The sequence below is a fragment of the Coturnix japonica genome, chromosome 1, assembly GCF_054131305.1.
Source record: "Coturnix japonica strain WE chromosome 1, WE-NBRP24, whole genome shotgun sequence".
NCBI classification, from domain to species: Eukaryota; Metazoa; Chordata; class Aves; order Galliformes; family Phasianidae; genus Coturnix; species Coturnix japonica.
The window spans coordinates 133,233,276-133,247,402 of NC_140663.1; the positions used below are offsets into that span (position 1 = coordinate 133,233,276).

General features: G+C 39.3%; 2 protein-coding genes across 5 annotated transcripts in view; one reads left to right on the top strand and one right to left on the bottom strand.

Annotated features, from left to right (window-relative positions):
• STK24 (serine/threonine kinase 24) overlaps positions 1 to 14,127 on the top strand; it is a 48,845-nt gene that overhangs the window by 23,522 nt on the left and 11,196 nt on the right. For all 3 annotated transcript variants that reach the window (XM_085535946.1, XM_085535945.1, XM_085535948.1), the window contains 3 exons: positions 7,395 to 7,451; positions 9,496 to 9,604; positions 9,715 to 9,872. In XM_085535946.1, coding sequence (XP_085392072.1) covers positions 7,416 to 7,451; positions 9,496 to 9,604; positions 9,715 to 9,872 — 303 coding nt within the window. In that variant the 5' untranslated portion in view covers positions 7,395 to 7,415. The remainder of the gene's footprint in view (positions 1 to 7,394; positions 7,452 to 9,495; positions 9,605 to 9,714; positions 9,873 to 14,127) is intronic.
• The window catches only part of FARP1 (FERM, ARH/RhoGEF and pleckstrin domain protein 1), a 195,574-nt gene continuing 192,965 nt past the window's right edge, over positions 11,519 to 14,127 (bottom strand). The window contains exon 28 of one of the 2 annotated variants that reach the window (XM_085535944.1): positions 11,519 to 12,116. In XM_085535944.1, the coding sequence (XP_085392070.1) occupies positions 12,095 to 12,116 (22 nt within the window). In that variant the 3' untranslated portion in view covers positions 11,519 to 12,094. The remainder of the gene's footprint in view (positions 12,117 to 14,127) is intronic. The other variant, XM_085535943.1, reaches the window with a different exon arrangement.

Consider the following 14,127-nt stretch of genomic DNA (forward strand, 5'->3'; position numbering starts at 1 on the left):
CAGGATATTTGCCTGTGGCCCCTCGGTGCCCAGGATGCGGTGCAGGTTCTGGCGCAGCCAGGACCGCAGGGGCCGCAGCAGGGCCGGGTGCTCCCTGAAGAGGGAAGCCCAGGTGTCAGGGGAGAGGCCGCCCAGAGGATGCGTGGGCACTGCAGGCCATGGCTGAGCTGCGTGGTGGAGTGCGGGTCTCCGTGTAGCACCGGATGCCTGTGCAGCTGGTCTGACCTCCACCTCCTTGTAGTTGTCGTCCGCTTTCACGGAGTGAATGATGGTCCTCACATCCCGTTTGCACAGCGGACACTGGGGCCTGGTGCTTGTCCACCGCTGGATGCAGCGGAAGCAGAACTGGTGGCAGCAAGGCATGGCGTATGCTGCGCTGTCCCAGTTCTCCAGGCACACGGGGCAGCGGGTCTCCAACTCTGCCTCCATCCTTCCACCAGTTGCGGTGGGCCAGTGGGAGCGGGAGATGGTAACGTGCTCCCCAGCACTAACGCTGCAGCAGCAGCAGCAGGTGACACGCTGGAAGAGGACAAGAGACATTAGTCAGACTCCGGCCTGGGAAGGGTCCCTCAAGTTGTGCCCCCCCGCTGCCAGTCTCTGTGCCGCCTACCTGTGCTGCTGCACACGCTTTTTTCTCTAGGATGTCCCGTCTGCCTGCTCCCGGCAGGCTCGGGGAAAGAACAAATGGCTCTGAGAAGGCCGCTGGGAGCTGTGCTAACAGCACCCAGAGCACTTTCCAGCACCAAAGCTCGCCCTGTCCACACTCTTGTCCTCGCACACGCGCTCGGTCGGAGGCCAGGCACGAACTGCAGGGGTGAGCTGCTGCGCCCGCATCAAAGCCGGCGTGGCCTATGGGGTCACAGTCCGTTGCCTGGTGATGTCTCCAACCATGGCTTGGCCAAGCTGCTGGGCGTCACCTTCGCTTGACCTTCGCTTGGGTACATCACTGCCCGTCTCACAGCGATGCCGCAGTCCACTACTGGGTCATCACAGTGAGCCGTCCTCGCCCGCAGCACGTGCTCCAGCCCCAGCTCAAGTTTCTGGGCTTTTCCCAGTGCCGCTGCCCTCTCCCTTCCCCACATGTCATGTGCTTGGCATTGGTGTTTCCTACCAGAGCGGGGCCTCAGCCACGTGATCCCATGATCCCCCTCAGGTCTCCCTGGCCATTACACACATGCAAAACACGTATGGCGTGTAGTATTCAATAAAAGTTCATGTTTGTCTCTGATAGATGGATGTGATGATCCTAATGGTCTTTTCTGTTGCAAATGATTCTGTGATTTAACACGTCATGGACTTTGAGTGTCCTCTGTTTTCACGCACGTAAAGTTCTTTTGTGATCAGTAATTTCTGTCTTTTGTCAAATCCATTTCATTTGTTAAAAGAGGTATTAATCCCTCTGAGCAATCGAAATGTTGCATGGATATGCTATTTGAAGTTTTAGAGTGCAATCATTATATTCCTTGTATAAGGACCATGTACTGAAAAATGTAACATGCATGCAGGTGTTGCAATTTTGTACTGTTAATATACACTTTACCAAGTTCTGATTAGATTTAAATGGAACCAATTGTATATGTGGATAATATTTATTAATACTCTAGATATCACATCAGTTGAGGCTGTGAAGTATAGCAGTATGTATTAGTTGCCCAAACCATGTATTTGCTGAGTAGTGTTAATATCCATCTTGCACTCCTGAAGAGCTCACTGTTTACAAATGGCACCTGTTCTACTGCTCTTCTGATGATCTAGAAATGGAATTCAGCTAACTGGATAGATTGCAAGTACTGCAGTATTGCAAGGATCGAGTTGCAATGCTTTAATGTAGTAGGTGCCTTCTCTCTGACAGCCTTAAACTATTTTCTTGTATGTATGCGTCGTCTTCTTTCTTGAGAGTTTAAGCTCTGGGGTCCAATGTTTTGGAGGTCTTCATGCTCTTTGATACAGATTTGAGAAGGTTTTCGTCATTTATTGTTTCTGAAATGGTTTGATCTTGTCTGAGAGAGTCAAATGCCACAAATAGTTAAATACTATCTCCTGTTGCTGAATCAGTGCAACGTTTATGGCATCCTGCTGGTTTTTTATTTGTTTTTTAATTTCCTGATTGACCTATACATTATTGCTGCATATGAGTTTGCAGATGAGTTAACAGGTGATGAGCACTCTAATGCCAGGAAGGGCATGACTGCTCTTCATCTTGTGTAACAAAACAGGGGCTGCTACTGTGACCTGATATTTAAAGGATATGTTGAGTGAATGAAAAGATGCCTGAAGTTGAACCCAATAATTGTGAGAAAATAGACTGTATTTTTTTGGTTAATCATCTCTTCCTCTTTTTATGAAGGGTATTGGTTTGCCAGATATTTTCAGATTCATTTCATATAAATGATTTTGTGCTTCTGTCATTTGGTGGGTTGATCGCACAGTTTGTTTTGGGACAGTGCCTTTGCAGAGGGATGGTGAGAGATAGCACCTCTGGTGCTATGCGTTCGTGCCACCTGGTGGCTTTGCTGGGCAGCCTGGGCTTCATATACACAGTTAAAAACACAGGTGTAAATTGTCTGTAAAATCCTCTACGTTTCAGTACTGTAGTTTTTTCTACCAACCCAGTGAGAGTTAAACTTTTAGTATATGCAGATCGACTTAAGCTGGTTCTTATCTTTGTTAGCAGTTTTTAGCTTGTGGTTCTTTTGATCTGTGATCAATGACATAAGTCAGAGCATTTGTAAATACAGATTCTGAGTGGAATGCACAGATGGTTTGTCTCCAGAACAAAACAAGCCTTCAGTAAAAGGATTTTGTAGGTATTTATAGATAACTATTATCCTGTTGATAATTACATACTGTGAATTTAAAGTGGGAAATATTCTTTCTTGTGTCACTTAGAATACAAAGAGGTGCCTGCTGTTGTGCTGTTTCCCAACTTCATTAATTGACTTTTTTTTTTTTTTTTTTCCCAAGCGTCAGTATAGGGGTAGGTCCTGTTTAATATCTTTATTGATGATCTGGATGGGGGGATTGAGTGTATCCTCAGTGAGTTTGCAGATGACTCCACACTGAAAGGAAGTGTTGATTCGCCTGAGAGTAGGAAGGCCTTACAGAGGGATCTGAATTGGCTGGATCAATGGGCTGAAGGCAATTGTATGAGCTTCAACAAAGTCAAGTGCCAGCTACTGCACTTTGATCACAACATCATGCCACTCCATGCTGCAGGCTTGTGGCTAGAATCTAGATTCTGGTGGTGTTAGTTGACAGCCAGATGAATGTGAGCCAGCAGTGTGCCTGGGTAGCCTAGAAGGCCTGGCTTGTATCAGAAATAGTGTTGCCAGCAGGAGGAGGGAGGTGATCATTCCTCAGTACTTGGCACTGGTGAGGCTGTGACTTGAATACTGTGTTCGTTTTTGGGCCCCCTCACTGCAAGAAAGACCCTGGAACATGTTCATAGAAGGGCAATGAAGCTTGTGCGGGGTCTGGAGCATAAGTCTTGTGAGGAGCAGGTGAGGAAGCTGGGGGTGTTTAGTCCAGCGAAGAGGAGGCTTGGGGGAGACCTCATTGCTCTCTACAACTTCCTGAAGGGGGGTTGTGGTGAGGTGAGGTTCAACCTCTTTTTGTGAGTAACTAGTGATAGGACAAGAGGGAGTGGCTTAGAGTTGTGCCAGGAGAGGTTCTATTGGATGTTCGGAGAAACAACTTCTCAAAAATAGTCATTAGATATTGGAAAGGTTTGCCCAGGGTGATGGTGGAATCACCATCCCTGCAGACGTCCAAGAAACGTGTAGATGTGGCACTGAGGGGCATAGTGGGCATGCTGGGAGTGGGTTGATGGTTGAACTAGATGACCTTCAGTGGTCTTTTCCAACCTTAAGTCACAGAATCATAGAACCATAGAGTCATTCTTTCTTCTAAGAACCAGCTACACTCTGAAATGCTATACAGGCTGGTTGGTCCTTCTGATCCTTCTCATTTATGGCCCTGTATTATCTTATCCTCAGTGGTCCTGCCGTCCTTCAAGAAAGATGCTTTAGATATACTTCTGTTATACTTCACCTTCATTGCTTTAAGTGTATCTCTTTTAATATCACAGTCCAAAGAAATGTGTGTGTACATTCTTCCGGCTAGATAAATAAATAAAAACACAAAGCATCTCTGAAGCTCGGACTCACTGTGTTTATTAAATGTTTTATTAACTTCATAATGACTCACAAAGAAACATTTTAATTTTGATTGTGTGTTTCTGTCTATTTATGCTCTGATTTCTGTTAAAATAAGCTTTTGGATCTGTAGAGGGAGAATTTTTTTGGTGAATAACTATGTGTGTTTAGGGCAGGAATGGATGATCCTTGATTTCACATGGTAGATGTTCTTTACCTGCTGTGTACTCATTTTACAAATCATTTCATGCTGTAACAGTAAATGAATGGTGAATTCTTCATCAGATAATACAGCTGCTATTGTAAGGTCTTTGTCTGGTCTCAGAATTAAAGTCAGAAGTCAAACTAAAAGAAGAACAAACTAGTTTAATAAGGACTTACAGAAATTCTGCCTTTCTGTAACACAGCTTCTTCTATATTCCAAAGCTGTTCTGTTCCTCAGTTTCATGGCATGAGAGGAAAACCTCTTTTGCTACTGTGAAAAAGGAAATGTACCATGTGCCTTCATTAGTGAGCTCATCTAGGAAAACAGTAATCCTGAATTTGAGTTGCTGACTCACTGTGGCTCCACTGTACCTGGGGGTCTAATGAATGCTTTGTTGGGACTGAGGCTTAAAATAAGAAAATTAGTCTTCAGATCTTAAAATTGAACAATTAGTGTTCTTAGTCTGAGTATATAAGTGTAGTTTCTTTTTGAAAATGAAGTGATTTTGTGTAATATGTAATTATTAATCTAGGCTATGGAAGAAAATGTAGTGGTGTTCGTGTTTTGTAAAAGGAAAAATGGGGAATATGTACTAAACAGTGAAAGAAGTACATACAAAAAAGGGAATTTCTGCAGCTTTAAAAAGGAACGTGACGGTAGGATAAGGAATGTGGAGTCTATATGAGATACTGTGAAAGGAAGGACCGAGAGGAGGGAGATGTGTTGTTCTTGTCATGTCAAAGGGAATGGACAGTGGTGCTCAACTTGGGGGTTGCCATTGGTGCATTAGCATAAAATGAGTGTATTCAGGTTACTGGCTGTAAAATTAAAATATGCATTTAGCAATTGATTAAAATTGTTTCACCAAAAGTGTTTTTTCATTTTGTATTTTCTTTGTTAAGCGATGTGTGTAGATTAAAGATTTTCAGCTGGGCTGAGTCAAAAGGGATTCATTGCAACAGTTTTATCTATTTGATGGAGACTTGAAAAATAGACTGATTTTTCTAATTTATGGTTGTATAACTTTATGTTACATGACTGTGTAACTGCATAGTTCAATTTATATTCATTTTTTAAGAACTATTTTATTCTGCTTCTAGATTTCTGGCTTGCAGCTCAAGTAACTTCTGAGTCCAGTTTTGTGGACAGTTAAGAGAAACTGGAGTATCGTAATGAGAGCTGTTACTTCTCTTAACCCACAGCATAACTGAGACAGTAGAAAAAAGAGTGTTGCAGGCTCATAAAATTCAAATATCCAAAGCATTTCACACTGCTTTAGAAAGCAAGTTTTCAGATGAAAACACATATTTGTATATAACACACATCATTTTATATATGTAATTTTGATTGGGCCTAGGAAGATTTCAGAAGGTAAAGTGACTTACACCTCTCAGGTTCATGCTTGCCTGGAGCTGTCAGAACATGGAGTATTTAAGGCAAAATCTGAAAAACTTCTAGTAGCAGAGTACGTATGTCAGGACTGTTAAGGGACTCTTTCAAAGTGGGCAGTAATTCTCTGCGTATCTGTGGCATCTGCAGAAAGTAAGAAGTATTAGTTGACTCCTGAAGAGCAAGTATCTGGATTGAGCTGGATCTGTGTTATAGATAGTAGATGATATTGGAACTCCAGCATCTTGCCTAATAATGGTACAATATGTGACAGTGGAGAGAAGCAGTGAGAGCTGTGTGCCTTTATCGACAGAAGATGCATTACTGTAAGCTGGATGAAACGAATGCTTTTCTTATTGTACCTGGGAATAAGGCACTGCAAACAGTGAGAAGTGACTGGGTCTGGTGTCTTTTACTGTGTATATGTTGCATTAAACATTCCCAGGTATTAAACTTCTCCTTCAGAATATAGATTTCTTTTTTAAATTTGTTTTCATTTACTGTCTAAAACTGTAGTGGTAAACTGTAGTAATAATCTCAAATAATTCTTATGTTGCATCTTACTAGATTGCTTCATCTTTCTTAAATGTAGTTGTTCAAAGTTCTATACGTATATTAAACGAAGGGACACTACTGAAGAAAACTTGCCCATATTCTTTGTTAGGTCAGAGACAGTAAAGTTAAGAATTACCTTCCAAAAAATGAAGCAATGTAGGGATGTGCAGAACGAGTCTTACATGAAATTCAACCTAGGCAGCAAATTATCAAAGAAAATGATAGTGGTGTTTGTATGAATAAAGATAGTTAATAAAATCAAGACATTTTATATTAAGGAAAGGAAATATAATTAATTTTGAATCTGAATGTCTGTAATGAGAATTTTTAAACATAGGCGTCCATTCTGCTCCATTTGAGCATCCCATGCCTTTTTTCTTGTCTCAGCAACTACTTTGCTAACTGTACTAAGGAGGGTGATAAGAACAGCAACTGGGTGGGCAGCTCTTGGGAGTTAATAGTTTACTCAGAGCTTTGGAATAATTGTGCAGTCTTGGTTCCAGTCTTTCATTTCCCAGTTCTGAGGTTTTGAACGCTGGATTAGATGCTCAAGCTGTTCCTGTATGCTTCCAGCATAAAAGCAAGAGTTGTTCTGCTGTATCACTCCTTGGCAGGAAGTGGCAGAGAAATTTCTTCTTACCTTGATTTAATCTGTATTCGAGTAGTATTAGTAGCAGACGAGAGAGGTGACATGAAAAGAACTTGAGTTTGATGCTGAAAAGCATGCATCAGTTACTTAGAAGTTAATTAACTTAAACCGTCCATGCTCTTACCTACAGGTAAATATGAATTAGCCTTCCTCTTGATGATTTACATTAACAGCATGAAGAATATTAATGTTTTTATTATTTTAGCACACACAGTTCTGTCAACAGCTTGTGGCAGACTAAGTTAATTCCAAATCAGATAGGACGAAAAATGTTACCATTCCTTAAAGAATAACAAGTGTTTTAGAGAATCAGCTGAATGTTATTGGTGTTTTAAAACTTTAGATTCTTTTGCAAGAAGAATAGAATGATTCTCATTTTGACTTCCTGGTAATTGATTTTTTTACAAACATAATCTGTTTTTTGTTGTTTTCTGTTTTGCAGGATACAAAGCTATGGATAATAATGGAATATCTGGGTGGAGGTTCTGCCCTCGATCTAGTGAGTAAATAATATATGATTTTTTTTTACCTTACCAACATAATTATTTTCTTCAGTTCTAGCTCTCGAAGCTGTAGTGTATCATTTGCCTCTCATACTGTTTGTTGTAGTAATAACAGAAAGTTAATGGTCTTAGAACTATAAGATTATAACTTTTTAAATTGGAAAGCAGTGTGACCAGATGCCTTAAATAAAATCTTTTAATTTGGATGTTTCAGTAAAGAAGAAAAAGAATTTGTCAATCTCAGGAAAACATTATTTTCCATGTGACACAATGGATTATTTCTAGAGATGGAAGTAAACTAAGAAACCGCATTGTAATCATGACCTAAACATCCTAGAATGCTGATCTTCATTTATGTAAAGAATGTAAGAGGCTGAAAAGACTATTTTCTGTCTAGGTCAGGCTGCCCAGGGCCCCATCCAACCTGGCCTTGAATGCCTCCAAGGATGGGGCATCCACAACTTCTTTGGGCAGTGAGGTCTGCCTGGAAACCTATCCAGGCTGAGCAAGAGCAGCTCATGGTGGCGTTTTCAAAGTCACACCTCACAAGAGGAAGTGCATGTTATGCAACTATGCATACATTGGTTTTCAATTTTGATAGGTTTGTGGCAAGAGGACAAACACTAATATTCTCAGTCCAAGTCTGTTTTCACAACTTCCTGCCCACTTGGAATTACCTCTTCTGTCAGATGTTCGCTTACCACTTCTAGATATTGTGTATCATGTTGCCAACTCTTGAACTGGCATTTACAGCTTAGCAGAAGCAAAGCCTTGAGAATGTCTTAGTGAGCCCCGGGGAGTGGCAAAATATATGCTTGTTTGTTGCTCTCATAAGAACAAAACCTTCCTCTGTAGATGTTAGGTTTGCTGAGGTAATATCAGTGCTGAGATGAACAATTTATGAGGATAAATTTTTCAAAGCTAAAGGAAAACAAAAAAGATGGAAAGTAAGGCTACGAATACAACACATATATTGTCAGCATCACATGGAATCTTAGCTTTTTTCCTGCCTACTAGTTGAGGTTTGTTGTAGTATTTTTTGTATTAATCTTTTTCTGAAATGCTTTTCAGTGTCTGCTGTTGTTCGATAGACCGTAATACTGGAGCAGAAGCATAGAATATCCTTAGTTGGAAGGAGCCCATAAGGATCATGGAGTGTGATCCATGATGTTTTAATCCACCCAAAATGAAAACCCTCTATCTGAGGGTGTTGTTCAAACTCTTCTTGAACTCTGGCAGCCCGTTCCATGCCCACCACCCTCTGCTGCATACCCTGTCCCTGACCCCCAGCTGCCCCTCCCCTGACAGCCCCATGCTGTTCCCTTGGACCCTGTTGCTGTCACAGAGCAGAGCTCCCCATTTTTAGTATATGCAGAGTCAGAATTTCAGTTTTGTTCTCTCCAAATGCCCCTACTAGTTAAGAAGCTTCTTCTAGGTCGTGACCTTTCCAATGATTTGCAGATCTATACCTTCAGTTTTGTATGAAAAAAGAACTTATAAAATATGCAGTGCTTTGTCAGCATAGTGATTTGAATTGTGTTTTGGACAGCTTCACAGAATCATATTTGACATATAGTGATGTGATATTGGATTGATGTGGCATCTTCAGTGCCTTTTTTTCCCCCTCAGGCTTATGAGATTTGGGTCCATATAAGGCCTGTGGACTTGTACATCTAAGTTAAATGTGATCATAAGAAAGAGCTTACAGTGTAAATGGTTTCCAAACCACATGTATCTATGACATGACCACAACAAAGAAATAACTTTTAACTGTGTCTCCATGGAGCCTTTAAAAGCAATTTAGAGAAATATTTCTTTTTTGGTCATAAGACAACTTAGTTTAGAACTGTAGTGGGTTTATTTTTTTCTGTTGTTTGCAGATTATCTTTTTGTGTCTCATGTTACAAAGTTAGCAAACGGAAAGTTTTAAGGTATGCCAGAATGAGTGATTTCTTTTGTACTTGGTTCTATTTCTGGTCTCTTCCTTTCTCCTTTCATAAATGCATACACACACACATAAGTATTTCTTTTGTCTCCTAGTTAGAACCTGGCTCACTTGATGAAACCCAGATTGCCACAATACTGAGGGAGATACTCAAAGGTCTTGATTATCTACATTCAGAAAAGAAAATCCACAGAGATATTAAAGGTAAATTGTTTTTGTTTTCTAATAGTGTTTGGAGAGCTCATGAAGAGTAAACAAAGACCCTTGCAGAACTGAATCTCTTAATTTCAACTGTTTCCTCTTCTTCACTCTAGCGGCTAATGTATTGCTATCTGAACAAGGAGAAGTAAAACTAGCGGATTTTGGAGTAGCAGGACAACTAACAGATACACAAATAAAGAGGAATACCTTTGTGGGAACACCGTTTTGGATGGCACCTGAAGTAATAAAGCAATCTGCTTATGATTCAAAGGTGAGAGTCATATTTTGGTTTTGCTGATCAGTGTAATAAAGATTAAGGTTTTTGATAGGGCATTTTTATCATTCCTCTTAATATTATGGGCAGTTGGTGGATTTTCTGAATACGTCCTGCCCTGTGTTATCAACATAATGTATGCAAGGACTGATATTCCAGTATATTGATTTCCATTGTCAACACTTTCAGATATTAACATAATAGTTACATCTCATCTGTATCCAGATGTGTTTCGAAATTAAACATTCTAGTAAACAAATTTCAGAATCAAAGACAGAGACTTAAGAGGAATTTCCTCATGTGAAACACTCAAAATATTTTTGGTTAGAACAATGGTTGTGTTTTTTTTAGGGATATGATTTAACAGAGGGTTGTTAGAGTTAGGGTACTATGGTTAAGCTGTGGTTGGACTTGATGATCTTTGAGGTCTTTTCCAACCTGGGTAATTCTATGGTTCTATGATTCTATGATTTGTCTTCTCATTGCTTCATTTCAGTTAACATTCGTAAAACTTACAAAACTACTTTAATATAGCATTATTATTTATTTTTTAGAAAGCATGCAATGCAAATGTATCTGTGCAGTATCTTTATCTTTTGCTGTAGAGAAACAGAAAAAGTTGGGTATAATTCCTGTATTTTTGAAAATACTGTTTTAATTCGGGATTTAACAAATTCATACAATTTATGTATTTTCCTGTTAAAATTTGTGAATCTTGACAATTCAACTCGCAATTTATGTTCCCAATATTGTAGTTTCAAGGTAAGGTGGGGCTTTTGGACTGCATTACCCAGAGAGGTGGTGGAGTCACCGACCCTGGGGGTGTTCAAGGAACGACTGGATGTTGTGTTGAAGGACATGGTTAAGTGGAAGCTATTGGTAACAGGTGAACAGTTGGACTGGATGATCTTTTAGGTCTTTTCCAACCTTGGTGATTCTATGATTGTATGGTTCTATATTCTGATAAGCCATGTGTTTCTCACACTGGATTTGTTCATTCTGTTTTTACTCTGTTCGGTCCCATTTTCAAACTGTTGTATTATTTTTAGCTCAGACGTATATTACTAATAGTCATTATAATACTTATGTTTAGTAGCAGAAGATGGTAGTTTTGAATCAGGTAGTGAGCTTCAGCACCTTCTATTAGATTTCAGGAAGTAATTCACACCTGTGTATTTGAGAACATAATATTTCCAGTTGTGTTCTGTAAGTTAGCTGTAATACTGGCATTTGAACATGTTAAGTAGCTAGACTGAGGACAGTACTTGATGGCAGAAAATTAAACTTCATTTTTCATTTTCTCTTATAGTTTACATTTGAAGGCCCAAGTAATCCATAGAGATAATAAAAATGTGGCTGCTAAGGGAAATCAGCCATGGGAAAAGAAGTGAAAAGTCAAACCATGACTGTAATAGTTCTGTTAAAATTACGACCTGCTTCATTATTTTGTTTCCTGTTTTATATTTATCTTTCCCCATATTGTGTATTTCATTTTCTCCAAGTCATTTGCTCTTTGATTCAATGTCCACATAAGATCCTTCCTTCCTACCTAATTTCTCTTCTTTTGTTAATTCTTATTTCTTCGTGGTTTTTATGCCTTTCTTCATCTGAAAGTCATCTTCTTTTATTTGCTTTAGTTTTCCCATTACTAGTTCTCTGCCCTTTATACTATCTTATTTCTAATAGAAGAATTAAATATTTAATTTTTAGTTTTTTTTTTTTTCTTGTACTAAACCCATTTCTTTCAACTACAGGAGTTTCAAAGTTAGACTATACTTATTAGAACAAGGAAGGGAAGTTCTTTATGTCAGCACTGCAATGAACAAATTACCGACTCCCATTTGAACTTGGAAGAGTAATTTTTGTTCAGGATTTAAAGCTGTCAAAATCTTAATGTGGGGTAAACGTAATGATGTAAGGTTGTTTGAATGATGCCTGTTGGGATGATGAATCCAAAGAAGACCAGTTGACATTGACCCATTTGCAGAGGTCATGTGCACCCATTGTGCCTGAAGTTTGCTTAGGTGGATGCACATGAAGTCAGTACTTGCATCTGTTGCATCTGTTTTGATATCCTTTCTCAGGATACAATTCAGCTCCAGAGGGAATTTGTTTGAATATTTTTGGTGCTTCCCATAGGAAGCTGCAGCTTCAGAGAACTATTGTGTAGCCAAGGTTTGTTGGACTTCATTGTTCGTTTTCAGTGGAGAAACATCACCTTAAGTAGAAGGCAGTAGGTACCTAAGGGACAAGAAAGAAAGAATTATGCACATGTGTACACACACACATATGAACTTGATTTTTTATAAATATATGCATGTATATACATGCTACCCCTCTGACTGAAAGTCTGACAGAAGAAAGTTACCAGTTTTTATGAGTTTAACACATTTCTTTTGAGAAACTGGGATTTCGAATAAGGTGGAAATAATACTCAGTTGCTAACATGAGGAATTCTCTTTTCAGGCAACATTTTTCTTCTGCAACCAAGAAAAGATTTCCTTTTAGAGGAAAGTTGTTCACTATTAGACTCAGGCTTGAGGAGAACTTAGCTGATAAATGCTGTTATTAAGAAAAATGGAACTTGGAGCTTATTTACATATATAATTCTGTGTTCAATTTGAGATTTTTTATTATTTATGAAATATATGAATAATGTATATATGCAGCCCTAGATGGTTCCTCTTCTCTCACTACAATGCAGGCAAGCCATAAGGTTGGATACCCATGAGTTAGAGAGGACCTGCTCTGATAGAGAAGCAGCAGTTTAGTGATCTTGGAAGTCTTTTCCAAAATTAACAATTCTGTGATTGTGTGAATGGTGTTGATGGGTGGACTAGATGACTTTGGAGATCTTTTCCAGCCTTACTGATTCTTTGATTCAGTGAGTGGTCATGATGCAGGTGGGCTGATGGTTGGATTAGATGATTGTAGAGATCTTTTCTAATCTTAATGATTCTCTGTGACAGTACTGATAAATGAAGACTTTATCTAGCACCTGGAAATAAACCTGTTCATGGCTCAGCAATGTTCCAAATGCACTGTTTGGAAATCAAGTCAGGCAGTTCACATCAGAATTGTACCTGAGGATAAGCCTGTTCTGCTTTTGCTTCAGAAGAAACGGGAAAATCAAAATGTGAATATTTTTGAATGATACCTTATCATTGGTTGGATTGGTTTCTATGTCTGTTTTGTTTATAAAATCATGGAATCCTTAGAGTTGGAAGTGACTTTTAAGGGTCGTCTAGTCCAACTGCCCTGCAATGAACAGGGACATGCAAAGCTGAATCAGGCTGATCAGGGCTTGATCCAGCATCGCCTTGAACATCTCCAGGGACAGAGCATTAACCTGTGACACACATCTATAGACAGACTTTCCAGTGCCTCACCTCCCTCACTGTATTCATCAGAACATTAAGTATTATGATGCATTACTTCAGGCAAATTTCACAATAGGATTTGGATGTAGGAAGTTTATGTTCCCTGGAACAAGTAGACTGTTTTGACAATGAAAACCCGAAAAAAAAAACCCAACATGTAAATAATCCTTCCTAAAAAATCAGTATGTGTATGGTCCCATCCAGTAACAATGTGAACCGAACTCATCACTGACATTAAATTCTTGGAGTCTTACCACTGGTCTCAGCTGTGTGATTTAATTTACCTCTCTAACATGACAGCGAGCCTTTGGATTTGCATTGTCGATGTGCATGACTTAGAGAAGTTTCATTTAGATGAGACCATCTTGGCTCTCAGGAGCTTCACCAGGTAGATCAAGTAGAAAAGCACTTCCCATGTTTCAGAAACTTGGACCAAGTACTTGGATTCTGTATTTAACTGGTTGAAATCTTGAGTTGAAAAAAGTTGAGTAATACTCTTCTAGACCATGTTTTCCTAGTCCATGAATAAGAATGATAAATAAGATGATGTTAAGCCCCAGAAAGAAATACATTCTAATCTATTCTGTATCTTAAATTTGTACTACTTGATGCTTATTGAAGAAAAATCTGTGTTTTGACATCTTGTATTCCAGTATCTTTTACTACCTCATACTTGAATAGTAAACTTCAGTATGGTTAAGTGCTGGTTTGTAGCAACTTCAGTACTGTATTTAAAAAGATTTGTGTTTCAAAATCAGTTGTAAGTGATTTAAGTTTGTAAGCTCTAATAGTCAGAACTGCTTTATGCTACAGCATAAAAGCAACTGATGAGCTCCGTGCCATTTGCTTTATGTGGTTAACCACATAATCAG